This window comes from Pezoporus wallicus, unplaced genomic scaffold (assembly GCF_028554395.1).
Source record: "Pezoporus wallicus isolate ANWC-B61680 ecotype Strahan unplaced genomic scaffold, APGP_CSIRO_Pwel_v1 contig_5696, whole genome shotgun sequence".
Lineage (NCBI taxonomy): Eukaryota > Metazoa > Chordata > Aves > Psittaciformes > Psittacidae > Pezoporus > Pezoporus wallicus.
Genome location: NW_026642402.1, coordinates 531,716 through 556,752, shown reverse-complemented (window position 1 = coordinate 556,752; position 25,037 = coordinate 531,716). Strand labels below are relative to the sequence as shown.

Here is a 25,037-nt window from a genome sequence, read left to right as displayed (position 1 = left end):
GAAGAGTGAATAGGATAACACTGTTGTATTCTGCAAGGTAATTTGTGAAAATACCTCTGCATCCGTGTCTGCTCCTGTTGTTAGAAAGACTTGAATTGATTCTAGTTAGTATGTTACTCCATTCCAGTTTCTCCTTTTCTTCTGTTTGTTCATAAAGGAAAAGTTTGCGTTTTGTCTTCTTGATATTCAGTAGTTCAGTACAATGTGAAAGTTCTGAAGTGAAAGAATGTTTGCTCTGTCGGTGCAGTTTCTAGTTTGAAAGGGTTTTACCCAGGAGTCTTTATTAAGAGGTTGCTTTATTGTATAAGTGAGCCTAAATTACATGCCAAAGGAACAGTAATAGTTATAATTAATCTGAGATGGTGACTTAGTCTCCTGTTGTGAGTATTCATAACCATGTGTTATGGGATGATTTGGTTTCATTCCTTGCTTTAAGTCTTATTGCTCATTGCTGTTTTTCAGATAGTTACAATATAGTTTATATTGTAAATGAATGGCTACACTGTAGCATGTTGCATGTTTTATTTTTGTTACTTGGAATCCAAATTTTAATTCTTGACATACTAAAAACCAAGGGGAGATGCTTTTTCAGGAAACAAGGAAAAAAACCAATTGAGTTATGCCTGAAAAGAAGACTTCTTGAAAAATGTTGAGTTGCTTGTGAATTGTTAGCTCTTTTACTGGAGGGGGGAAAAAAAAGGTATGTTTTCAATAGCCTTTTTTCTGCTGACTTTGGAACTAGAGTTTAAGTGTACATACTGGCTTGATTTCAAGGAAGGGATTTTTAATTGTGCTAACAGCGAATTACACTTAGCAACCAAATCAGATTTGAAAAATGTTCAAATCTGAAGATCTGTCTGTTAAAAGCTGGTTTGTTTTCCCCACAGAATTCTTCAAAATGTCTTGAAATGAGCTGTTGTAAGACAAGGAAGAAAAAGGGAGCAGTGTTGACTTAGACATATTTTATTTCTAGTTGAAGGCTGTCTAGGACAAACTTGGCAAATGTCCCTAAGATTTAATGTTTCTTTTTGTACTTCACATCTTTGTATAATATGTTCTTTCTGGTTTGTTCCTTGTGATAATAAAAGATTTAACTGAGAAGTAAGCTGCATGTGTACCTTACTCAGGGTGTCAGGGGGATGTGCCTGAATAGGAAGTGGAACAGAGGTTTAATATCTTGAGCACAATTCCAGTCTTTGGGTGAGAGCCTGTCCTGATCTAGTCTGAGCAGAAGTTTCACCTCCTTGCTAACGATGCAGATAACAGAGCATTATCATTACTCACCCAGGTTTAACTCTACTGAATCTTGACTGCTTGAATTGTGATGATTGGTGTTACCAATCCAGAGTATTCATAATAATAAGAAAATTCTGCTTCATTAAAACGATGACGGTTTCTATTGAAGAAGTGTTCTACTGTATTACCAACCTTGGAGCTGGAACTCTGGTCTTTCTGCTTTGGTTATTTTTGCTGTGCAGCATGGGTCTCGGGTTCATAAATGTTATGGGAGTGTAGCTTAGAGTCATCTAGAGTACTTATTTTGTTTCTTAGGCCTAAGGGTTCTCTGCTAAAAGCAGTTAAATACAAAACTGATTTCTGTCATCTGAGTGAGACAGCAGCAAGAAGAAGGAGGTGGTGTATCATCTTTTGACTTAACTTCACATGAAGTGCTGGTAGTCTAGCAAAGTAAGTGCTAGCAGGTAACTCTTACACTTGTCTCCAGGAAGGTGATGCAAGGGAGATGCAGAGGGTGACGTTTGAAACCTTTTATCATCGCTGGAAAGAAATGTGGGATGCTGCAAGTGGTGAGCCCTTGGGAGTTTCCCTGTGGAGCGGAGAGGGCATTTCAGGCCACTGCTGCTGCAAGGTTCACTGGGAAGGAGAACCTTGAGCTGGATGGACTAAGGATGGACCAGTGTCTGTGCCTGTTCTTGTAAAGCCAGAAATGATAGCTGTGTCACTTGATGTGATGCGCAGAGGGCAGTGGTGGGAAATGAATTAGCACACTATTGGGTTCCTCATATTGGAAAACAGTTGATTGTGTAGAAGCACTTACTGTTAGCCACTTGCGGTGTATATACTAATAAAAGTGTTTTCACCAGGACTGCATGTAAACTTGCTATACACACTATTTTATGCGTAAATGTGGAAAATAGTAATGACTTAGAACTTGAAATAGCTGGAAATGAAAATTGGCTTGAGAGAGAATTCCAGTGCTCAGTCTGGTAGAAATGAAAGTAACCCTGCAAACACATTGGGAAAAAGAAAACACAGCTGAGTAGCAAGTTAGTGGAGCCTTGAGGACAGGAACCAAACATGTGGAAAACAAGATCTGTTTCTTGAATGCCTGAAAAACTAGATGGTGACAGTGGAAGAACTGGCTCCTGTGGTCAGCATTTTGGAATGGAAGCTTTTGATGCAAGTTTGTGTTAACCATCTGTGTTGTAACATCCTTTGTTAACATTGAGTTTCAGAAACTCTGAAGACACATTTTCTGCTGTTTTCAAATTAGAAGAAGGAAATGTCATCAGTGTAATATACTTTGCTGGGTGGTACTCAGTGGCCTTTTGCCATCTTATGTTAGCTTACACTAATAGTTTCCACTGTTTTTTCTAACAGTGGAAGGTAAGGTAACCCCTTCCCTGTCACTGCATGCATGTTTGCTGTGCAGAGACTGGGGATAAAAAGGAAATTTAGTTCTGTAGCAGCTTCTTTGGGACTTCCAGGCTTCCTGCACTCGAAGATTTGATTGTGTCTTCATATGATCTTGGTTTCTGTCTTGGAATAAGAGCACTTCTGTGGTGTGATATGTAATCTGCTACTGGCAGCTGCATGGACTGTGGTAGAACAATGGAAACTGGCTGGGGACTTGGCCACAACATGGTCTTGAAAGGACTTTGCTGCAATAGCTGATTGTGAGCATTCACTGTGTTAGAGCAGGGAAGTGTGTTCTTCTGGCATGAAGAAACATGGCTGACAAGTAATCATGTGGTTACTTTTTCATGTACTGCTTCTAACTCCGTTTCAAACCACTGCTGCAAATTTCTGTGCCATGACTTTTGGAGTAAGGCCCTTTCCAGCCTGAACCAGTCTGTGATTCTGTGAACAGGCTCTGCATCAGATGAGGTATAGAAGATGGCATGAAATCTGCCTGACAGAACTTTAACTGAAGTACAACTCATTACAATTGAGGAAGAAACTGTAAACGTGAGAACAGAAGAAATGGAAAGGCTTGTTGAAGGCCTTTTCCTGTGCAACACTAAACCAGCTCATGTCATCAGCTCATGTTTAATTTGGGTATTTATGTACTAGAGCTGCTTATTAAAAGATGCCCAGACCTGCAACTTGATGTGGCTGTTGTACAATGTCCCAGATGTAGGTAACTTGAAAATTAAAGTAAGTTCATATCAACATGAATGAAAATACTGCTCAATGAAAATGCTGTGTATGTTATTTCATAACCTCTCCTTGGCTATGCTTTCAAGTATTCATACTATTTGCTGAATGCTGGTTCAGGCAGATAATTTTTAGACTTAAGCTTTTCTAGCTAGCATTTCAGAAGTAACTCGAACTTACTCACACATCAGAAGACAAAATCTGTGTGGGCTTGGCCTAGGGCAGTGGTGCTTTGTCACTCCAAAATGATTATTTCTTTCTTTGTTTCATATCTTAGGACAGTCGTGATCACCATTCACTTCTGTTGTGTAACACTCTTCAAGCTGTAGACTAATTATTTGAAAGAATATCTAAGCAATAGCTATTTTATTCACTCCTTTTTGTTCTTGAAAATAAAGGTGGTAAGCAGGGACTTAGCTGCCATGTGGCCTTGAATGGCCTAACCACTACAATATTCAGCAGCTGCTGCTCTGGCTGCTGTCAGAACAACAGTGCAGATTTAGTTGCAGCAGGTCTGTAATCCTTGGGCCTGACATGTGGCAAATTGTTGTGCAGTGATGGTGGCAGTATGTTACCAATTCCAAGGAAGCTTAAAGCTCCTCGCCACCCCCCCTCCAATGCCCTAAAATGATGAACCAGCAGAAGGCATGTAATTACTGCAGTTGTTTAAGGGAATTCATCCCCTTATAATCGGATGTCTCGAAAAAGAACATCAGAAGAGAAAATTTCCTTGAAGATTGGGATCATCTTATATGATTAAAGATGTTCCACCTGGCTCGCATTTGGGCAAAGAACAATTGTCTCCTAGGGGATATAAACCTGATTAGAAGTGTAGTAATCTGAACAGCACATTACAAACAGATGTTACTCAACATTCTGTAGCATTTTTCTATAAATACGTATCTGAACATATACATCCATGGCAGTGTTCAAGGCCAGGTTGGACAGAGCCTTGAGTGACATGGTCTAGTATGAGGCATCCCTGTCCATGGGTAGGGGGTTGGAACTAGATGATCTTGAGGTCCTTTCCCACCCAAATCACCAGTCTGTGATTCTATAAACAGGCACTGCATCTGATAAGGTGTAGAAGATGGCATGAAATCTACCTGACGGAATGCTTCATTTTTGACATCTACTTGGTCAGAGCATTAAATAGTCATTGGAGACCTTTTTCCTTTTGGAGCATTGTTTCTATTTGTAGTGTTCTCTGTGTTTGTGTAGTTTGCTAACTTCTTTAGAAGAGGGGGAATGGTGGTCTGGAAAAGGCAATTATTGTCATAGGTTTAAAACCTATAGCTTAGCACAGGATGGTGTTGTTTTGTTTGGATACCAGTTTGCTGCTGTTTTCTCCCTGTTACTGGGACTAAACCAAATTCATTGTGGATGAGATGTGGTGGCTGGAAAAATCAATATCCTTGCAATATCTCAAAGTAGCTTTAGAATGGGGATACTTGAGAAGACTTCTTCTCATGTGTAGGAACAAACATTTACGAATACACAGGCTCTGTGTCTACTACAGAACAGGAATCTCCAGCAAGGGGGATTGCTCAATGAATAGTTCCTGTCTTCATCCCAGTTTCCTAGATACAGTAGTAGACTTAAGAGAGGAAATACAGGATACTAATATAGATTCCTTAAAAATTAGGCTGTCTGAATGACTGATTCCCTGAATCTTTTGCTGCATATTGTCAGTAATGACAGTTCTAGGTGTGTCTATAAAGACCTGTTGCAGTGGCTTTTGTGTCAGTATGAGTACATTGTGTATGTTTTGGGAACCGCTTTAAGGGTTTTGACATGTGCTGTCAAGTCCTGCTTGATCTGTGTTCTGTCCAGAGAGGTCTGCTACTGTGAGCTAAACATCCTGTGGCTTGAATCACTTGTTCAGTTAAGTCAGCAGCTCTTGGTAGTTGGGGTTTTGCCTTGTTCTTTGCAGTTTGTTTTCCAGTGAACATGACTGTGACAGCAACTGAAAAATATTTAAACCTTTTAGGAAGTCAGGTCTATTAGGTATACTCTAATTCAGTTCTTGTTTAAAAGAAAATAATCAAAACTTGTTTTCTGCATATGTATTACATACAAAGGTCTAATCATTGCTTGGGAGTGCAAACTTGTGGATATGGCCCTACAGAAAAGGCTTGGGGGTCTTTTTGCATAAGTAATGTTAACATCTAGCCTAGAAATACTTCCTTTTTCTTCTCCTTTTAGATCTAATTGCTTTTATGTTAACGTTAGCATTTCAGTAAATATTGGGAACAGCAGGGTTTGGAAGCTAGAGGGTTATAGAGTGCAATGTGAAGGCTGTACCTTAGGGAAATCTAAAGTAAGCAGCCAAATAATCCAGGTTCTAATTTAGTGGGTAAAGCAAATTTGTAGTGTGTAAAATTACAGTAGATAAGAAGCAATCTGACACCAGAAACAAAGAAGAAACAACTCAAAGCCTTAATCACTGGATGGTTTTAGTCATTCTGGTCATCTTGTTTTTAAATCCATACATAAAATATACTGCTGAGCAGTTTTTATTTTAAGTGTAATTGCAACAGAGCAGAATGGTGACTGGATGAAGAAATCAGCTGTTAATTCCTTTAAAAAAGGAAAAAATACTTCCTGTAAAACCTAGTATTCTGGTCTAAACTGGAGCATATAAAGAAATAATCTGACTTGGCCAGGAACTTGCCTATTAATTTTCTTGTGAAAGCAGAAATGACTTGAGAAATTATGTTGGATGTTGTAAGAACAAGAGAGTCAGAGCTGGATTCTGGCTGAGGATTTGTTTCAGGGAAATAACTGGTGTACACATCCATTCCCAGCTTTTTCAATCCTATGAACACATGGAATGGATTACATTTCAGTAGTTGTTTTTCCAAGCTGTTTTAATTTTGGATAGGTGAGAGGGTCAGCAGTGTAGTGCTGTGCTGTGGGCAGAGCTTGTTAGTAACTGCTCTAATGAGGAACAACCCCTGCCTCAGGTTTATGTCAGGTAGGAGAGGTGTAAGAAGTAAGTACCCAGAACTCGGACTGTACCATTTGGTGCAGCGTGTTGGTACGTGGCTGTTCCTAGCTGGATCACCATGAACTTGGTGCACTTGTCAGGCAAGCATAGGCTGTGGAAATACAGTTGGTTTTGCTGTTGTTCTGGTTCCCAGCTGAAGGTTGGGGCCCACATAATACTCAGCCTGGAGTGACTATAATACAGTCTTGCTTCAAGGATCCAGAGAAACTACTGAAAATTTGAGTGCAGAGACGTCAATTATCATTGCTGTTACTAGCATTAATTGTTCACCTATCTGAAAGGAGGTCGTAGTGAGGTGGGGTTGGTCTCTTATCCCAAGTAACAAATGGTAGGACAAGAGGAAATGGCCTCAAGCTGCACCAGGAGAGGTTTAGACTGGAGATTAGGAACAATTTCTTTACTGAGAGGGTGGTCAGGCATTGGAACAGGCTGCCCAGGGAATGGTGGAATCACTGTCCCTGGAAGTGTTCTCAAACCGTGTAGGTGAGGCTCTCAGTGACATGGTTTACTGGCCTTGGCAGTGCTGGGGCAAAGGTTGGACTTAATGATCTTAAAGGTGTTTTCCAACCTAGCTGGTTCTTCAGTTATGCCTTCAGAAAGTTGTGTGGCTGCCTTGTGATCTGTGTGCTACAGAAACATACATCTCAGGAGCAAATATGCTTTCCCCATCGAAAACCAAGTGTTTCTTCCTTCTCTTCAAATAAAAACCTGACAGTTAACACTCCTGAAAATATCTTTGTGCAGGGCTGCAACATAGGGAAGAACTTGTTTTGCCTGAGTCTGAGTGCCATAAGCATGCTCTGCATGGTCTTGCTCACTGTTTTGTCAGTTGGTGCAAAGTATTTCTAAGTCAACCACCCTTCAAAAGTCATCAGTGAATTGTTCTTTTAGCTCTAGTTTTCAGATAATTATTTACTATATGTATATAAAAAAAAGGAGATAAAAGTGTCAGAGTAAAATAAATAAATTTCCTTCCTGTAGAGAAACTGGGCTGACAGATCCTGTTCAGAAACAAACAAGAACACTCTGCTCTCAAACTGAAGTTAAAGCAGTAGGGTTTTTGTTTTTGTTTCTGTCTTTGCTTTTTTTTTGTCTTTTTTTGCTTATATTGCTACACTAGAAGTTAGAAGGGGCTAATTGTGGAGGTTCAGTGTCACTAAGGGTTTGAAGCTGCATTGAGTATGTCAGTATTGCCTCACTTACCTGACTGTATGGTAAAAACCTTGGCACTGTGGGTCAGTCTTGAAGGATCTCTTGAAAAGGTACCTTAATAGTTTTCACTATTGTTTGAAATGTTAGATATGGGTTTTAGCTCATTTCTCTCAGCACAGAATAGCTCTGTATGTGTGGCTGTGGAGTGTGTGGAACAAGTACTGACTTTGAGTGTATTTCAAGTTGTGTTTTGTGTTTCTCTTTGACCTGCAGGTTCCCCTAGAAAACCAGCTGATAACTCGGCTGGTAATCAAGGAAATAACTTAGGGATGCCAACCAAGGCTGGAAAGCCGAGCCATGCTTTTAGAGATCCCCAGCCAGGGAGGAAGACTGCAGAGGGACAAGTGACAAAAGGTGGCGATGAGTCAGAGAGTGATTTCGAATCTGATCCTCCTTCTCCCAAGAGCAGTGAGGAAGAAGAAGAACAGGAGGATGAAGAAGTGTTGCAGGGAGAGAATGGAGACTTCAATGATGACAATGATACAGAACTGGAGAATTTAGGCCACCGACCTCTCCTCATGGACTCTGAGGAAGAGGTGGAGGAAGAGGAGGAAGAAAAGCAAAGTTCTGACTCTGATTCTGGTCGTACTAAGCAAAAGTCTGTGGAAGAGTTCCTGAGTGGTAGGTTCAGAGATGGTATTAGCAGTGGTGAAATCAAAGAACCCACTTCAATGCATATGTCCTTGTCTGAGGTGCAAAGTACTGTAATCCCGGTGAGCCCTGGCCAAGAATTTGATGTGTTTGGGGCAGTGCCCTTCTTTACTCTGCAGCCCCAGGCAAGAGAAATGGACAAAGATGTCTCTTCTCAGGCAGCTTTTCCCAGCCTGAGCCAAGAGCAGGATGACTTTGATGTTTTCACAAAAGCCCCCTTCAGCAAAAAGGTGTCTCGGCAAGATGGCCATGTGGCAGGAACTGAGCCTCTGCTCTCTCCCACCTCTCCACGGAGCCTTGATATTTTTGGCTGCACCCCATTTCAGCCTTCCCTTCTCCCCAAGACTGGTGGGAGTAGAGAGGACCTGTTTGGGCTGGTTCCTTTTGATGAGATCACAGGGAGTCAGCAGCAGAAGATGAAACAGCAGCGTAACCTGCAGAAACTTTCTTCCCGCCAAAGGCGAATGAAACAGGAGGTCTCAAAGAACAATGGGAAGCGGCACCATGGCACCCCAACCACCACGAAGAAGGCTCTGAAACCCAGCTACCGCACCCCTGAGAGAGCTCGCAGGCACAAGAAAGCTGGTCGCAGGGACTCGCAGAGCAGCAATGAATTCCTGACCATCTCAGACTCCAAAGAGAACATCAGTGTTGCATTGACTGATGGCAAAGATCGAGCCAACCCTCTGCAGGCAGATGAAAGTCTGCTGGATCCTTTCGGAGCCAAACCCTTCCATCCACCAGACTTGCTGCGGCATCCCCAGCACCAAGGTTTTGGTGATGGCTCTGGGGATCATGGAGCAGTGGTAGTGGCTGGCAGACCAAGGCAGAGTTCCTTGCACAGAGCCATTCATGGTGGTGAGGGGCTGAAAACAGATGACTTTGGTGCAGTACCCTTCATAGAACTGGTTGTGCAGAGTGCGCAGAGCCAGCAGCAACAGGCACTCGAGTTAGATCCCTTTGGAGCAGCTCCATTTCCTTCCAAACAGTAAATGCTTCCAATGGGTTTCTCCCCTGCTCTGCCTCTCCGAGTTACTTACTAGAGGTTTTAATTAGTGGAGTAATTTATCTGTTACAGGGACCTGTGTTGTACAGTTTGTTCAAGTTCAAGGAGACAGGGACAGCTTGTACAGTGAAACTTGAAACAATGGCAAATTCAGATTTTTTTTTTTTGTTTGGTTTTTTTGTGTTTTTTTTTGTGTGTGGGTTTTTTTTTTTTTAAATTAAAACTGATCCAGGAGCATCATTTTGTTGTGGCAGATGGCTCCTGGAATGAAAAGAGAAATTGGATATGAATAAGACAGACATTGTCTGTGACTGGGCCCTGGGACATACTGTTATTCTGCACTTTTGTGTTGCCTTTTCAATCCTCTGTGATATGCTGGGGTGGAGGGAAGGGGTCAGGCAGAGATCACACAACCAACCTTTTCTGTATGTACAGGTAGGTTACCACTGTGGTGCTTCACGTCTTGGTCGCAGTAGACCTGAGAACCAAAATCCAGCTTGATTTCCTGGAAGCAGTCAAGTCTCCGATTCTTAAAAGAAAACTAGCTTTATTAATCATGAAAATCAAGAAGTCACGTCCTCAAGGGCCTGTGGCCCAGAGTTCCAGAGCATGGCTATGGCTCAGGCCCTAGCAAACACCTATGCAGCTGCAGAGATGAAAGGCAGATTTTTTTTTTCCTGTGCCTAGATGTTCAATTTTTATTTGTATTTTACAGTTAAGTGCTGTTAATGTAAAATAGCCAACTGGAAGTGTAGAGTTAAAACTGAAGATACAGAGAATATCTCTTTGTGAGATGAAAAGCCTGAATGTAGGGGAGTAAATCAGCAGGGATGCAGCCAGTGTTTGCAGCATTTTGGAGACTACTCAGTGTGCTGAGGCTGGTATACACCGGACGTCATTTGGCACATACGGACTTTATCAGATGACTTGTACAGTTGTGAGATGCAACCATCAGATTTATTTGATTACAAATTCGGATTTGTGTCTGAAAACACCTTTTCCTCTCAGATTTTTATTGCCAAGAAAACGTGTATTGGTTCAAATCAGTTGGCTTTTTTAAAACAATTTTATGAAAGGACTAATTTCTTTTAAGTTCTAATGAATCTGTTGCTGTACTTAAGCATGTTTTCTAAGAAAGTTTTGCTAAATGCACTGAGCTTTGAAGAAACTCTCTGCCCCCAACTCTGGGAGCAGAAACAGGAGGCAGCTGGACCAGTGCACTGCATTTCACACCACAAAGCCTTACAGGCAGGACCCCATCCTGCTTCACCAGACACCTGGTGCTGGGAGCATGTGTTACCCATAGGTGAGGGGAAGGTGATGTGAACAGCCCTGTTGAGGACAAGTTGTTACCATGCTGTTGAAGTGGGTGCTGTGTGTAGCACAGCAATGGCTTTTTCTCTGCTGCCCTGCAAGTTGTGCCAAGCACGTGTGACTCGAACAGTCCATTTGTCTGCCTTTATTCCATGGCAGTTCTACGGAGGAAGTGGAAGGAGATGGTTCCTCTGCTCGACTCAACTTTATGTCCTGCTCCACTGAATGCTGATGAGTGGATAACTGGATGTTTATATACAGAGGACATAAGTGTTTGTGGTAGTGCATTCCCATGTCATCCCCCACCCTGCCTTTCACAGTGAAATATTTAGGGTTGTACTTGATTTTTCTAGAGAGTCTCCTGTGAGTTATCCAGGTGTCCTGAGATGTGTGATGGTAGGGGTAGATCCCTGACAATATTTGTTGAAAACAACACATAGGAGCAAGTCATTTGTCTCCTTTGGGGGTTGGTTTCTTAAAATGCTCCCTTGAATATATGTGAGATTGCTTCCTCTGATCCTGGAATTGGAAGGTATCTCGTCTGTATCTGTAGGTCTTCATTACCTTCATCCTCCTTGGTTTTGTGTTCTCACAGGGTTGATATGAAATATTTCAGCTGTGCTTGAAGGCTGCCTTGTTCAGGCTTAGAAGTTAAGCTCTTAAGAGGTTAGGAGTAGAAATATTTCAACTCCATTTGCACAGGAGTGTCCTAGGCTTTACTACTGCTGTTCTCACCTGTCTGTTTGGTGCCAAAGGCTGTAAGAAGCACAGGCCAAGTTTTGTAGCAATTTCTGATACTCAGGTTAACTCTGATTTTCCTTGTTTTCTGTTCTCTGTGTGCTTATGAACTGCTTTCCTACAGTTTCCTTTGGAGCTGTTCCTTCTCTGCCTAGATAGCTGTTGAAACAGAGTGATATGACAAATGGAGCAGATGGGAGAAAAAAAGAATACAACAGGCAACTGACCCCTGGTTTTTAAATGGAGCTTTCCCTGGTGGAAAAGCAAATGGCTGAGGAGGCCCTGAACTTGGAGACAGAGGAAGGGAACAGTGTGTGTGGGGCTGAGATGTAGCTCCACTGCCCAAAAGGACACCCAGGGAAAAGGTTTAGTGTGGGCCTTAATGTCTATGTGAATGAAGAGTAGGAAATGTGTTTGGTTTTTGTCTGCTCACCCCGAGACTTCAGGCTGAGGTATGCTGCAGGTTTTCCTCGCGTGGCTGGTTGGTTTGGGTTTTGGCAGAGGTTGTGTTCCAGCACAGGAAAGTGAGGATGTCAGCAGAAACTAGAGGTGAGGTAAAAGCAAACTGCAAACCGGAGTTGCTCTAAAACTGGCAAGTTTTTCAAAAACATGCAAGTTGTGGCTGATGAGACTTGCTTTCTAATGGCCTTAATAAACCTTGTTCTGCAAATTCTAGTTATGAAACAGGTTTTTGCATAAATCTAAGTTTTATTTCTAGATTTTAAATTACTGTATCCTTTCTTGTGGCTGAAAAGAGATCAACATGCCTGGCAAAGTTGATTTTGTAGGGTATATATTGTTTATACACAGCTAAACCCAAGTTTGGGTTGAATTTCAGCCAAGATCCACTGGTCAAATGTGGTCCTGTCAGGGAACACAATATCCTTCAGCCTTTATTTCTGTGCTTGTGACCTTACCTTTAGTATAGGCAAGACCTTGCTGCACTAGACACATACCATATGAAGCCTTCACATACCTGTGAAGACAAGAATGGCAAGGTAAGTAGCTGACCCTTCCCTTCCAGCTGACACCACTTACTGATTGTTATAGCTCTCCTTTCAGCACATTGAATGACTGAACCCCAGGCCTTTTAGAATCAGCTGCTTGAGAGAGATTCTATTGAAAGATACGAAGAAGTCCTTAATGATTGTGGTTTTGGAAAGAAAAGGTAGTAGTGTTTCCCTGCAGTGTCCCATGCTGCCAGATGTGTGCAATGGCTTTGACTGACCCGCATCACCATGAATACCATGTTGGGAGGATGGAAATTCTCATTATTCGGGGTGTTCAAACTTAGAAAAACCAAGTACTGTGAAAATAAGTTGATATATTTGCTACTGTGAGAATAAGAGTTTATCTGGAGTTTTTTTATACTATATTGTGTATTTTTATATATGAAAAGTATATATAAAACATACACATGTTCGCACACGTCCTGTATCTCTTGAAGTAGCTGTGTTTTTAGTAACACAGCAGCCACAATCACTTCTGTGTGACTTGAGGGAGTGATCAGGAGTGAAAGCACCAAGAGGAAAAAGAAGTCGGAAGGGTGGCTGCTGCATTACTGCTCCGTAGTGCTTATTTCAAAAGGAAAAGCAAAGAAATTGCGTGTGTAGCTCAATTTGTGACTAAGGCATCACCTAATACGAAAAGAGCATAAAAACTGTTTTTAAATTGCTGGCATTCAGCTTTTAAGTGCACTTTCCTGAACTACACTTCCACTTCTTGTTAAATTTCAAGTTTCTGAAGCTTTTTTGTGTACCACTAAACAGAGAACTTTTAACTTTTTTTGTGCAACTGATGTATGTCATGAAACACTTGCAGTTGTCAAATAAACAAATGTGGTAACAGTGACTTTCACATCTCGTTAGAAGTATTCACCTTTAGTCTGTAATTCACCTGCGTGCTGCTTCTTCTGCTTTTTGTAGCTGCAGGATCCTGTCACTCTTCAAAAAATGTTTTAAGGTACTTTTTTTAGTTCGCTGCCCAGCCAGCTTTCTCTGTCCACCTTGTTAAAACTGAGGGAGCTGGGTCTCTATAGTTTGGAGGAGACTGAGGGGTGACCTTATTAGTGTATATAAATATATAAAGGGGGAGTGTCATGAGGATGGAGCCAGGCTCTACTCAGTGGCAAACAATGATAGGACAAGGGGTAATGGGTACAAACTGGAACACAAGAGGTTCCACTTAAACTTGAGAAGAAACTTCTTCTCAGTGAGGGTGACAGAACACTGGAACAGGCTGCCCAGGGAGGTTGTGGAGTCTCCTTCCCTGGAGACATTCAAAACTGGCCTGGACACATTCCTGTGTAACATTATCTAGGTGTTCCTGATCCGGCAGGGGGATTGGACTAGATGATCTTTCGAGGTCCCTTCCAATCTCTAGCATACTGTGATACTGTGAAAACCTGTTGATCAGATTCTAGTTGCAATTTGTTAGGTTCAGTATTACTTGCTAACGCCTACAAAACACCGTACCACTAGTAGAATACACTACATGCAGTGCTGGAGTAGTGCAGTTGGAACACCCGCCCTGTGCCTCCATGCTGTGGGAATTCAAGAGCTGGTCCACCTGTCTGTAAAACACAGGGGAGGTGACAGATGTTGTGTGGTTGAGCAATTTGCATCTGTGGCTCTGCTGTGTGAGATGCAAGAATGATGTTACTTCAAGGGAATGGCCAATGAAGTGGAATTTATTTACAGGTTCAGTACATACATAGAAGACCATCATGCAACTTGATAAAGTTCAGGGTAATAAAAATGTATATCTTGGCAGTCAGTTTCCTGATCCAGTGAAAACTGCTACAGTAGGTAAGAGTTGACATAAAAATACCTTAGAACTATCAAGTCAGTATGCTCTCAATACACAAACACGTTCTTAAAATTTATTTTTTTTTCACATGACATTGGAAATTGGTTTTTCTACTTGCCGGTTCCTCCTCAGGCTTCAGCAGTAGTAATTAGTGCACTTAGAACTTGCTTGGCTGTCAAATTAAAAATAAATAAATAAAAAAAAATCAGTGTTTACACTGAAAGGCTCAAGGTCAGGGAGTTGATTCTCAAAGGCAAAGTCAGTTCTCACTACTTTTTCCTGGAGTTGGAAAAACCCCACAACAACCCACTGAACTTAAGAGATGGTTGGCGTTACACTCCAGCACATCAGGAGAGAAGTTGGTGTCCTGCCTTCTCCACCCCTAACTAGATTTCAGGTGCCTGACAGTAAGGTTTCATGAGTTTTCTGTGTGTCACTGGCACAGCCCTGACAGGGAAGGCTGGGGGAGCTGGGCTGGTGAAGGCTGGAGAAGAGGCAGCATTGGCGGACCCAAGAGCAGCCTGTCTGCCCCGAGGAGGACACTGCACCAAGGCAGCCCTCTTCCCCTCCCTGTGAGCTAAAACTTATGGTGGAAATCCCTCCCTAAAGGGAAGGGAACAGCAATGACAAAGGCAAGAGTGCATTAAGGGCTTCTCGTGTGTTACAGAGCTCTTAGCATGTTGCCTTAAGGGTTTACTCCCCTGTGTTTTGGCCTCAGGAGTAAGAGAACTTGTCTGAAATCCTGCCAGGCCATATCTGCGTGTTTTAAGATGGCTGGTGTCAGAGGATCACAAAAGATGAGAAGTTTGCTGGGATGCTCTCAAAGGCCACCCTGCAGGTAACAAGGGCAGCTGGGACACTTAATCTCAGACCAGAATGTTTCTGCCTGGCATTAAAGCAGAAACAAGGTTATCTCCTGCTTTCCAACACCAGCCATGCTGATGCCACCTCATCCTTCCAACAGCTCTTCTCCTAAACAAGCCACATGGTAACAGCACCTTGAGGCAAGCAAAGGACTCTCCACAGGGCTAGTGCTGACTACTGGCTGGATCATGTGAAGAATCAGCATTTGCTACCACTATTCAACTGGACTATGAACACAAGTACAACTGCTACACAGAAGTCGCTTAAAAACACTGATTCTAATCCCCAAATCCAACGAATTCCAATCCTGTTGGAAAAATGGCACCCCTCAGGTTAATTATGCTACAGCTACTAATAACCTCCGCATTCTGTGTTTCCCTAATGTTTGTAAGTTATAAACTCCCTAAAGTTTCTTAGAGTTGGTTTCAGGACATTCTAAAGCCAAAGGCAACCTTTTTACTGCAGCAGGCTTATGGCAATCAAGTTATTTTCGGTAACAAATTCTGCAAGTACAGTACTGCACATCCCACAGTAAAAGGCCAACAGACAGTGATTTGAATCCCCAGCAGGTTCCCCACTTGGGATGTGTTATTTCAGCCTATTAAACAAATGTAACTTTAATTCTTAGCAACTCTGCTGATGAGCACACAGGTTTAGCACTGCTTCTGAAGTACTTTAGAACTGATTCCAAATTGCTGGAGGAATCTAGAGAGATCTCTTGAAGTTAATGGCACTATCTATATTGGCAAGTTTTAGGATCTGAAAGGAAGGGGTGGCTGTGGTGGATAACACCTGATCTTATCTTCCAGAAAAAGAAGAGCTTGTCCAAGGAAGTAAAAGAGATACTCAATATGTTACTGTGCTAACGCTGAAGAAAGTCATTCAGATAAAGATGCTGTGGTTGCAACACGCTGTACCACTGTGATTTAGATCCAGCACCAAGCCCCCCAGTTACTGTGGGCTTACACACACACAGCCAGGAGCTGTGTCTTAATGATGCACTTGAATCAAACCTCCGTACTGGGTATGTGGGCTGGGGAGCTCAGCAGGTTTCACTCAGTTCCGTCGTTTTTGTCTCCCAAGCAGAACAAATGCTGAGTCTTACAGCCCATCTTTCCATTGTCACACTCCAGGAAGACCTATTTTATACTGGAATGCAGAACAGGAAGGAAATGCAGCTCAGATCCCAGGCCACGCTGTTCGTTTTTTCAAGCGTCACCATAACCCAACAGCAACCAGGCAGCAGTCCAGAAGTCAGAAAAGGAACTGCCTCAGTGCTTCACCTCGTAACAGCTCAGCAGGTAAGGTGCAGACCTCAAAGTCAGAAATTTCATCTGAAATACAGTGGGAAACCAAGTTCAGTCACTATCTATATGGAATCACGGAATGGTTTGGGTTAGAAAGGACCTTCAGATGATCTAGTTCCAACCCCCTGCCATGAGCAGGGATGCCTCACACTAGACCGTGTTGCCCGAGACTGTGCAACCTGGCCTTGAGCACTGCCACAGATGGAGCATTCACCACTGATCAACTCTTACCCAATTAACAAAAAATCCAGCTCAATACTTAGTAGACTGAAAACCTGACAAAACCTGAGGACAAGACTACTTGGGAACAAAGGCTAATGACAGTTTGAGGCTATTACATTGTGGAACAGAGCTGAAAGGGATCTGGCAGAGCCCTGTCCAGTCTGCTCCAGGACTGCTCAAGGATACTGCAGCCTCATGTAACACAGCAGTAGAAATGAGCAGGCCCTGGCCTCAAGATCACCACTTTTTTCTTTACCACAAGTACTACAGCAGCCATCATTTCCTTTGGGGAAACTAATGAGGGAGATTGACTGAAACTTGGGACAGGAGTACTTAACCCTACACTTGTTAGAAAACCCTATTCCCAATAGTATGAGAGCTGCTGTACCTTCACTCACAAGCCTGGGCTATACTCAGGACAGGGCTGGCTGTGTCGGTATTGCATGATGTACACTGTGGACTGATGCCACCAGTACAGCATCACCACCGCAAGGATATGCCACACTTGGTGACTTGAGCCGAGGTAGTTCAGCTGGCCTGTGGGCAAGAGAAAGGGCAGTGGTCAAGTCATTCCATTTGGCAATAACTCATGCTATGCAACTAGCAATCGGTCTCCTCCAGACCTCAACTACACAGGCCACTTGCAGGGAAGCACCGCAGTTTCTCTAACGAACTTGATCCCAAGTTGTTGGTCACCTTTGGATGCAAGTACACACAGTGTTTTACTCTACAGAACACTTCATGGGGAATGTGGTCACTCTGTTCTCTCACAAGAAGGTGAGGACTCATAGCAAGGACTGTGACACTGCAGGAAGCTAAACTGCAGAAAAAAACCAAAACCATCCAGAAGAGAATTTCCTACCTGGGAAGTATCTTTCTGGAACTTTGGAAATATAGAAGAGAAAAGCTACAGCAGCGATGAAGTACATGACAACTACACGCGGAGCAAACTCCTGCAAAAGAAAAGGAAGCTCTCCTATTCTTGTAGAAAGTAAAAATAGCAAAAAATAAAGTCCTTACAAATGAAAAAGGCATGACAAAATTGCATCTTACTTTACTGCCTATGTTATCTACAGACAAAATCCAAGAGGAAAGCAAATGCCCAAGTACGAGACAATCTGAATGGGAAGAAACTTGTTTTATTATGCCCTCTCTGCTTCAGTACATAAGCTACTTGGTATTTCTGCAGCCTGCAGATGACATGACATCTCTCAGTCAAAGGACATCTTCCAGTACACTGAGCTATCACACGATAAGTGAGACTTCAGTGGAAGATCTCATTTACCAGTTGGGATTCTGCTATACAAGGAGACACTAAATGGGGGAAGATGTGGGGGGGACAACTACAGTTTATCTGGTTTTGCAAAAGCCAGTGTCAAGTGCCCTGTCTAAAGACTACATATATTCATAAATGTTGCTCTTCCATGCTGAAGAGTAGCTCTGGACTAGGCTAAGCCCCAGCAGAGGCTCAGTGACAGCCCTCCAGCAGAACACAAACAGAATCAAGTAGGTTGGAAAAGACCTTTAAGATCATCTAGTCAAACCTTCACCCCAGGACTGCCAAGCACAGTTACTACTCACTCTGACAAAATATCTTTTTTTCAGGACAGTTAGGTCCACTGGGGAGCTGCAATATGATTTTAGGGGTATTCATATTGGGGCATAAATTACTGTCTCCAGCGGCACTGTGCTGGTTGTTCCCCAGAGCATAATTCTAAGTGGTAATAAAACAAGAACAGGAAAATAGTTCGGTTACTTTATGGTGATGTGAAATGATGGCTGTGTAAGAGATAGAGAGCTGAACAGGCAAATACTGATTTTTGCTGCCAACCTAGGGGACAGAAGAGGAAGTCAGTACTCATTCCATCAGTGTATCTCAGTTCCCCTGTCTCCTCTGGAGCCGTGGTGGCTCCACAGTCTATTCAGCTCTTAGATCCTGCCCCTCTCCCTGGGGTGAGCCAAGGGAGAATGTTCCCACAGGGTATGCTCAGTTCTTCAGGCATATATGCCCAGTCACCCTTGCATCCACTTTTCCTTCTCACAGTGCGCTTTTACATCAGATCTATTCTACTCAACCCGTCCACTGCTTCTCAATAAACTTCTAAGTAATTGCATTTAGATTGGATGGTCTGAAAGAAGTCTGTGCTGCTTCCCCCTCATTTTTCAAAGTGTAAGAGGACTGAAGGAAAAGCAAAAGGTAAAAGGGAACCTTATTTCCCTCTTTTTCTCTTTTACCTGTACAACAGATGCACCAATGCCGCCGTTGAGCCAAACCCAGTGGATGGTGGGAATGATTCCATATCCAGACACAGAGCAGAAGATGATGGAGCGAAGTCTGTGCCACTGTTGTGTGAGGTAACTGGGATGAATCTGAGCAAAAAACACTGCCAAGACCATTGCCAGCACAGTGATTAAATATACCTGACGCCAGTACTGAGAAGAAAGAAACAAAAGCAAGTTTGTGAGTTTTCTCATCAGGTGTAAAAGTAAACTATGGGTAGAAAGCTCACAGTATGAAATATAATGATATATCAAATCTCCTGTCACTGCTGTGAGCACCAAGAGGAGTTTGAATGAATGGACTTGTGAATTGACTGACAGGGAGGGGAAAGGATTCTGTCCCCCAGGTACATATGTCAGAACACGTGGTGCCTTCACTTTAAACCCACCTCTCCCTTGGCAGACTCGTTCAGCTGCAGGCATGGATGTAGTCTAGGCCTTCAACAGGGAACCTGTTTTACTTGTCTTCTATTAGATCAAGAGAAAATGAGCTTGTTTCTGCCTCATGCAAGCTATCTAACGGGAAATGATGTTTGAATTACTTGTGATGGGGACACATCCCATCATCAGTCTCAGGCCTGTGACAAAGACACGACCTGGGACCTGTACCCTGCCTTCATATGAATTCAGGTATTTTCTTGAGGCTTATAGAAGTGACACCTTGAAAGGAAATCTCAATTTGCACATCACTTCAGGTTGTGGAGTTCTGTCTGAAAGGAACTGGCTTCGGTTTCCATCACTGCCTCCTGCCTACCGTTCACCCACTTCCTACAGTGTGGAGGCTATGCCACTGAGACCACAGGAACTAAACAAGCACTTCAGACTTACATTACTACAGTAAAATGCATAAAAGACGCCTGATACATAACAGCCCAGGATCCCGACGGAAATTCCTGCATAATCTAATGCCATCCATCGCCGGCTGGTCTTCTCTGAGCGGTGACAACAGAAAAGATGATATCCTACTGAGCAGAGCATGCACACCTAGGCAAAGGTTCAAACAGGGATGCATTAATGTCTTAAATATTAACAGGGGCTACAATAAGTTTAAGCTCTGAACTTTAGAGCATCCTACTGACCCCCTACACGTTTTGCAGTGCAACCTGGTGTAGGCAATTATGGTTCCTGTCCGTAATCACAGAATGGTTTGGGTTGGAAAGGACCTTAAGATCATCTAGTTACAATCCCCTGCCATGGGCAGGGATGTCTCACACTAGACCATGTCACCCAAGGCTCTGTCCAGCCTGGCCTTGAACACTGCCAGGGATGGAGCATTCACCACTTCTCTGGGCAACCTGTACCAGTGCCTCACCACCCTCGCAGTAAAGAACTTCTTACTTAGATCCTGAACTTCCCCTGTTTCAGTTTAAGTCCATCACCTCTTGTCCTTTCACTACAGTACCTGATGAAAAGTCCTCTCTCGGGCATCCTTACAGGCCTTCCTCAGATACTGGAAGGTTGCTATGAGGTCTCCGTGCAGCTTCTCCAGGCTGAACAGCCCACACTTTCTCAGCCTGTCTTCATACAGGAGGTGCTCCAGCCCCTGATCATCCCCATGGCCTCCTCTGGACTTGTTCCAACAGCTCCATGTCCTTATGTTGAGGACAGCAGAACTCTACACTGTGCTACAAATGGGGTCTCACGAGAGCAGAGCAGGAGCACAGCATCACCTCCTTTGATCTACTGGTCAAGCTCCTTTTGAAGGAGCCAACACATGGGTGGTTTCTGGGCTGCGAGCGCACACTGAAGCCGACTCATATTCAGTTTCTCATTGACCAACAACCCCTAAGTCGTCCACAGGGATGCTCTCAATCACTTTTCCACCCAACCTGTAGCTGTGAGCCCTCTTGCCAATGGCTCTCCCCAGCCCCTACCTGGAAGCAGAAGAGGCAGACAGAGCAGATGACGAAATCCTCCCGGGAGGCTCCAGCGGCCGGCAGCACAGCCGTGAGGTCGTAGATTCCCAGCGTGAAGAAAAGGACAAAGCCGAGCAGGTGGCTCCAGATGTTGACGGTCTCGTTGGAGAGGATGAAGAGACTGTGAGGAGACACAACGGGGGTGAGCCGGGGTCTGGGCACGGGACGGGTCGGGGGGTGTATCCTCACCTCTTGAGGCAGAGGCGGGAGGGTAGGTAGGCCCGGTAGCCGTCGGTGATGTAGGGGTTGTCCTTCAGGAAGACGGGGATCTGCTCGTAGGTGTAGAGGCGTATGCCACGGGGCACCAGCACCGGCCAATACTGGTAGCTCCCCAGCTCGATGTAGTGCGCGCTCCGCAGCAGCTTCTGGTGCATCCTGCCCGCCGCACCGGATGGGACCTAAAGCTCCCGGCGCCCCTCCGCGGGGACGGGACCTCAGGGGCACCGGCCGAGCGACGCTGGCAGCGGAGCAGCCGCGGCGACTAGCGATGACGTCACAGCGCCGCGACGGCGCCGGCGCTGTATCGGCAGTGCGCGGCGCCGGGCAGCTGGCACGCGGGGGCGCTGTTCTCCGGGGCACGTGCTGCGGCAGTTGGCAGGACACCAACACCCCCCCACCTCCTCGGGTCCCGATCCCGTCAGGGCTGCGCGGCACCGGCTCCTCCCGCCGCAGGCTCCCCTGTCCCGGAGCGGAGGTACTGCAAGTAACAGCATTGCTTGGTAGTCATTGTGGGTACAGGTGATGCGGCCTTTACAGCTCTCGTAGTGTGCTTTGTATAGGAAGGTCGCTGTACGTTCCTGCCAGTCCTGTCACGGGAGGTTGTCTAAAGGAGATGGTCTAAAAGGTCCCCTCTGAGCCTTCTCTATTCTGGAGAAGAGAAGGCTCAGGGGGGACCTTATCACTCTCTACAGCCACATGAAAGGGGGTTGCAGTGAGGTGAGGGTCGGTCTCTTTTCCCAAGGAACAAGCAATAGGACAGGAGAAAAGAGCCTCAAGCTGTGCCAGTGGAGGTTCAGATTGGATATTAGGAACAATTTCTTCAACGAGTGGGTGTTCAGGTGTTGGAACAGGCTGCCCTGGGAATGGTGGAATCACCGTCCCTGGAAGTGTTCACAAACCGTGTAGATGAGGCCCTTGGTGACCTGGTTTAGTGGTGGCCTAGGCAGTGCCGAGGTAATGGTTGGACTTGATGATTTTAAAGGTCTTTTCCAACCTAGTTGATTCTGTGATTCTGATTGGGAATGAGAGATTGTGAAACTCAGACATTATGTAATCTCTGGTTAATTAAGATAATGATTGTTAGGTTGGTTGGTTTGTTTTGTCTGTACACTCTATGAAGTACCAAAAAAAAAAAATCTTAGTAGCGAAGAAGACTCTTCCAATGAGGCCCTGGTACAGGTTGCTCAGAGAAGCTGTGGCTGCCCCATCCCTGGCAGTGTTCAAGGCCAGGTTGGACGGGGTTTGGAGCAGCCTGCTCTAGTGGAAGGTGTCCCGTCCTATGGCAGGGGTTGGAACTGGATGAGCTTTAAGGTCCCTTCCAACCCAAACCTGTGATAGTTTGTGATTCTATGATTTGCTTGGCCTAAATAAGGAAAGTTATTGGTTGGTTGTCAGTTGCTTTCAGGTTTTTTGTTTCCTAATTTTAAAAAGAGTCAGAAAGCAGTAATTCACTAGATGTTGCCTGGCTCTAGTTTTCAGAGTTGGAATCATCTACCTGTGCCTCCTCTTCAGCCATGTGTCATGCCTAATTCTTTGACGTTTTTTTGCCTCATTAAACAACATGTGAGACCATTTCTCCAAGGCAGAGTGACAAGTATGAAATGTTTTCCCATGGAAGGGAGGTTTGTATTGTGAAGGAAAAGATTCAGGGTGATCAAGAGTGACAGTAAAGACCAGGTGTTCAGTACAAACATCTGTGCTTCCTCACCCCCAAATACACATGTTACACTCTTTGGTTACCCAAATTAAGTTAGTTTTGGTCAACAGCACCTCTCAAATGTCTCTATTAATCAATCATGCACTGAGATCTCTCAGTGTTCTGAAAGCTGTATACCTCCTGCCCATGCAGACCTGCTGACAGCACCTTGTGCCTTCTTCCTCCTCCTCAGCTGTTGTGCATGTTGCGTATGGCTTTCTCCTGCATGTACTGCAGTGCTCGGGAGAAACCCAGAGGAATTGTGTTCACTGTAAAAATTCAGCAAGGATTACCTTTAAGAAACTTCCTTGTGTTCTCCCCTTTCTGGGTTGTAGTTGAAGCATGTCTCTGAACTGTTCATTCCTATTTTACTTAGTTTCTGTCTTCTTTTCTGAATAGTTTCGCTGTTTCTGTTTGGATGTTTTTTTTCTTTCGTGTGAGCTTGCATTAAGAATAATTTAGAAAAGATACCTAGAGAAAATGCATTCCAAAAGAAGATCCTTATACATAGTTGTTCTGAGAGGAGGGGAGGGACCCCTGGCTATATTTAGGATGAAGCACAGGATATCCCTTCTTCCTGCAGCAGGGAGCCCAGTGTGATAACTCACCTCACAGAGTGCTGCAGGGCTGTGAAAAGCTAAGCTCAGGAGATGGCTCAGTGAGTCCCACATGTAACAGGGTCACAGAAGGATGAGAATTCAGATACCGGGGATTCCTAGAAATGCAGTCTTAAGAGGCCACAAAGCTGTTGTCTGATAGAGAAATAATTTGACAGGCTATTGATGGTTTTGTTCTGTGTCCTGGTTTGATCAACCTGGTATACTTGGCAGCTAAAATTCCTGAACCAAACAACTGGGATCAAGCTAAGAGGAATGATATATGTGTGGTGGCAAAATTTTTCCTATTAAGTGTCCCACTGGCTTTTTTCTTTGCAGTGCTCACTGGGAGAATGAGGGAGGTAATCCAGGTTTATGCAGACACATGCATTTACAGGAATAAGAATATAGCTGCCACATGAATTAAGGGGAGTGAATCCTGCCCATCCTGAGGAGACTCTCACTGTGGTGAGCCTGAGCAGGGGCAGTCCCACTCCTGCCACCTCCCACTGACAGATGAAGAGCATCAGTGCTCACTCCAGTGGTGACTCACTTTGCTAGAGCCAAATACAGCATAGAAAGTTGCTACCAAGTTAAAACCTTAATTAGCCTTAATTGTACACTGAATCATTAGCTCACTGAGAACATTATACCTGGAAAAAACACTTTGTTTCTAAGCCCTGTGCAATTTATATGAAATCCCAAGTGCTTCAAAGAGTTCAGTCAGAAGGAATCCGAGGAGCTGACAGGACTTTTTTTTTCTTTTAATAAGAGGAGCTTTAATTGGCTGTTAAGTTAAAGCTTTGAAGCTTTGAGAGGGGAAGTGTTATAGGTTAAATTAATAGGGGAAATTGAGAAACAATTAGGGCAGCTTTAAATTAATTATTTTCACTATTTATTTTTAGCTTATTGAACAATTGTGTCGAATGTGTGATTGAAATTAGCCATCTGTGCAAGATAGCTTTGACCTAAATTGACCTTCCTGGGTAAGTAAGTAGCTTGACCTAATTCCTGTACTGTATCCCTAATTTTACTGCCAGATAAGGTTAACTGGGAGCGACTGAGAGGTTCCATACTCTGCTGCTGAGCGGACGAAATCACCTGTGCAGAGGGAGGGAGGGAGGGAGGGAAGGCTTTCAAAGGGGAATGGTGGAGATCAGATGTGAGCTGAAGTGTTTCTTGTTAACCCAAACTAAGCACTGTGGGGTTCCCTTCTGTGCTCAGCAGCCTGCCTGGACATTGGGGCATGAAGTGTAACGCATAATTGCTGCTTAACTGCTGTTTGAGGAGGATGTGGGGAAGGACAGCACCTTTAGTTGAATTAACTGTAATCTGATGCTTTTTATGGCCTGTTCCATCCTGCTATGTTTGTTTCATGAAGAAACAGGGGGCAAGTGACTTGGAAGAAATATTGAAACAAAATACCTCAAATGTTCATGACACCATGGGAGCAAAAGAAAAAAGGGGGGTGGGGGTGTTCAATTTTGAAACTGAAAGGGTGAAAATAATTATCGGTGCTGTTTTTTGAGGCATTGAAATATTTTTCTCCCCTCCCCTTTCTTTCTTATCAGCAGGCCCACCGCAGAAGTGCTCTGCCGAAGGAGAGGGGCTGGTCGCAGCGGGCAGCGGCGCAGAGGACCCCGGGCAGATCACGGTCTTTGGCCCCGCTTCTGCCTGGCTCCTGCGCGACTCCTCCCGCTCCTGCTCCGCTCTTCCTCCAGGTGTCAGCCTGGCACTGCCGCCGGGAGCTGCCTCTGCTCTGCGTCTATCTCCCAGTTCACGGGCTTCCTATCCTGGCAGGG

General features: G+C 44.1%; 2 protein-coding genes across 4 annotated transcripts in view; one reads left to right on the top strand and one right to left on the bottom strand.

Annotated features, from left to right (window-relative positions):
- Positions 1–9,413, top strand: part of BMP2K (BMP2 inducible kinase) — a 46,619-nt gene extending 37,206 nt beyond the window's left edge. The window contains exon 15 of the mRNA XM_057429892.1: positions 7,832–9,413. Coding sequence (XP_057285875.1) covers positions 7,832–9,261 — 1,430 coding nt within the window. The 3' untranslated portion in view covers positions 9,262–9,413. The remainder of the gene's footprint in view (positions 1–7,831) is intronic.
- Positions 9,414–14,221: 4,808 nt separating this feature from the next.
- PAQR3 (progestin and adipoQ receptor family member 3) lies at positions 14,222–21,139 on the bottom strand. Of its 3 annotated transcripts, none has more exons than XM_057429889.1 (7): positions 20,914–21,139; positions 20,683–20,845; positions 19,637–19,792; positions 18,764–18,961; positions 17,391–17,481; positions 16,917–17,065; positions 14,222–14,307 (listed from the first exon to the last, which is right to left on the bottom strand). In XM_057429889.1, the coding sequence occupies exons 1-6, from the start codon at positions 21,096–21,098 to the stop codon at positions 16,923–16,925; spliced, it is 936 nt and encodes a 311-aa protein (XP_057285872.1). In that variant the 5' UTR covers positions 21,099–21,139; the 3' UTR covers positions 14,222–14,307; positions 16,917–16,922. The 3 variants fall into 3 exon arrangements, with proteins under 3 accessions (XP_057285872.1, XP_057285870.1, XP_057285873.1); XM_057429887.1 differs by lacking the exon at positions 14,222–14,307 and adding an exon at positions 16,068–16,333 and having other exon boundaries at positions 20,914–21,138; XM_057429890.1 differs by lacking the exons at positions 14,222–14,307; positions 16,917–17,065 and adding an exon at positions 16,068–16,333.
- Between the last annotated feature and the right edge of the window lie 3,898 nt (positions 21,140–25,037).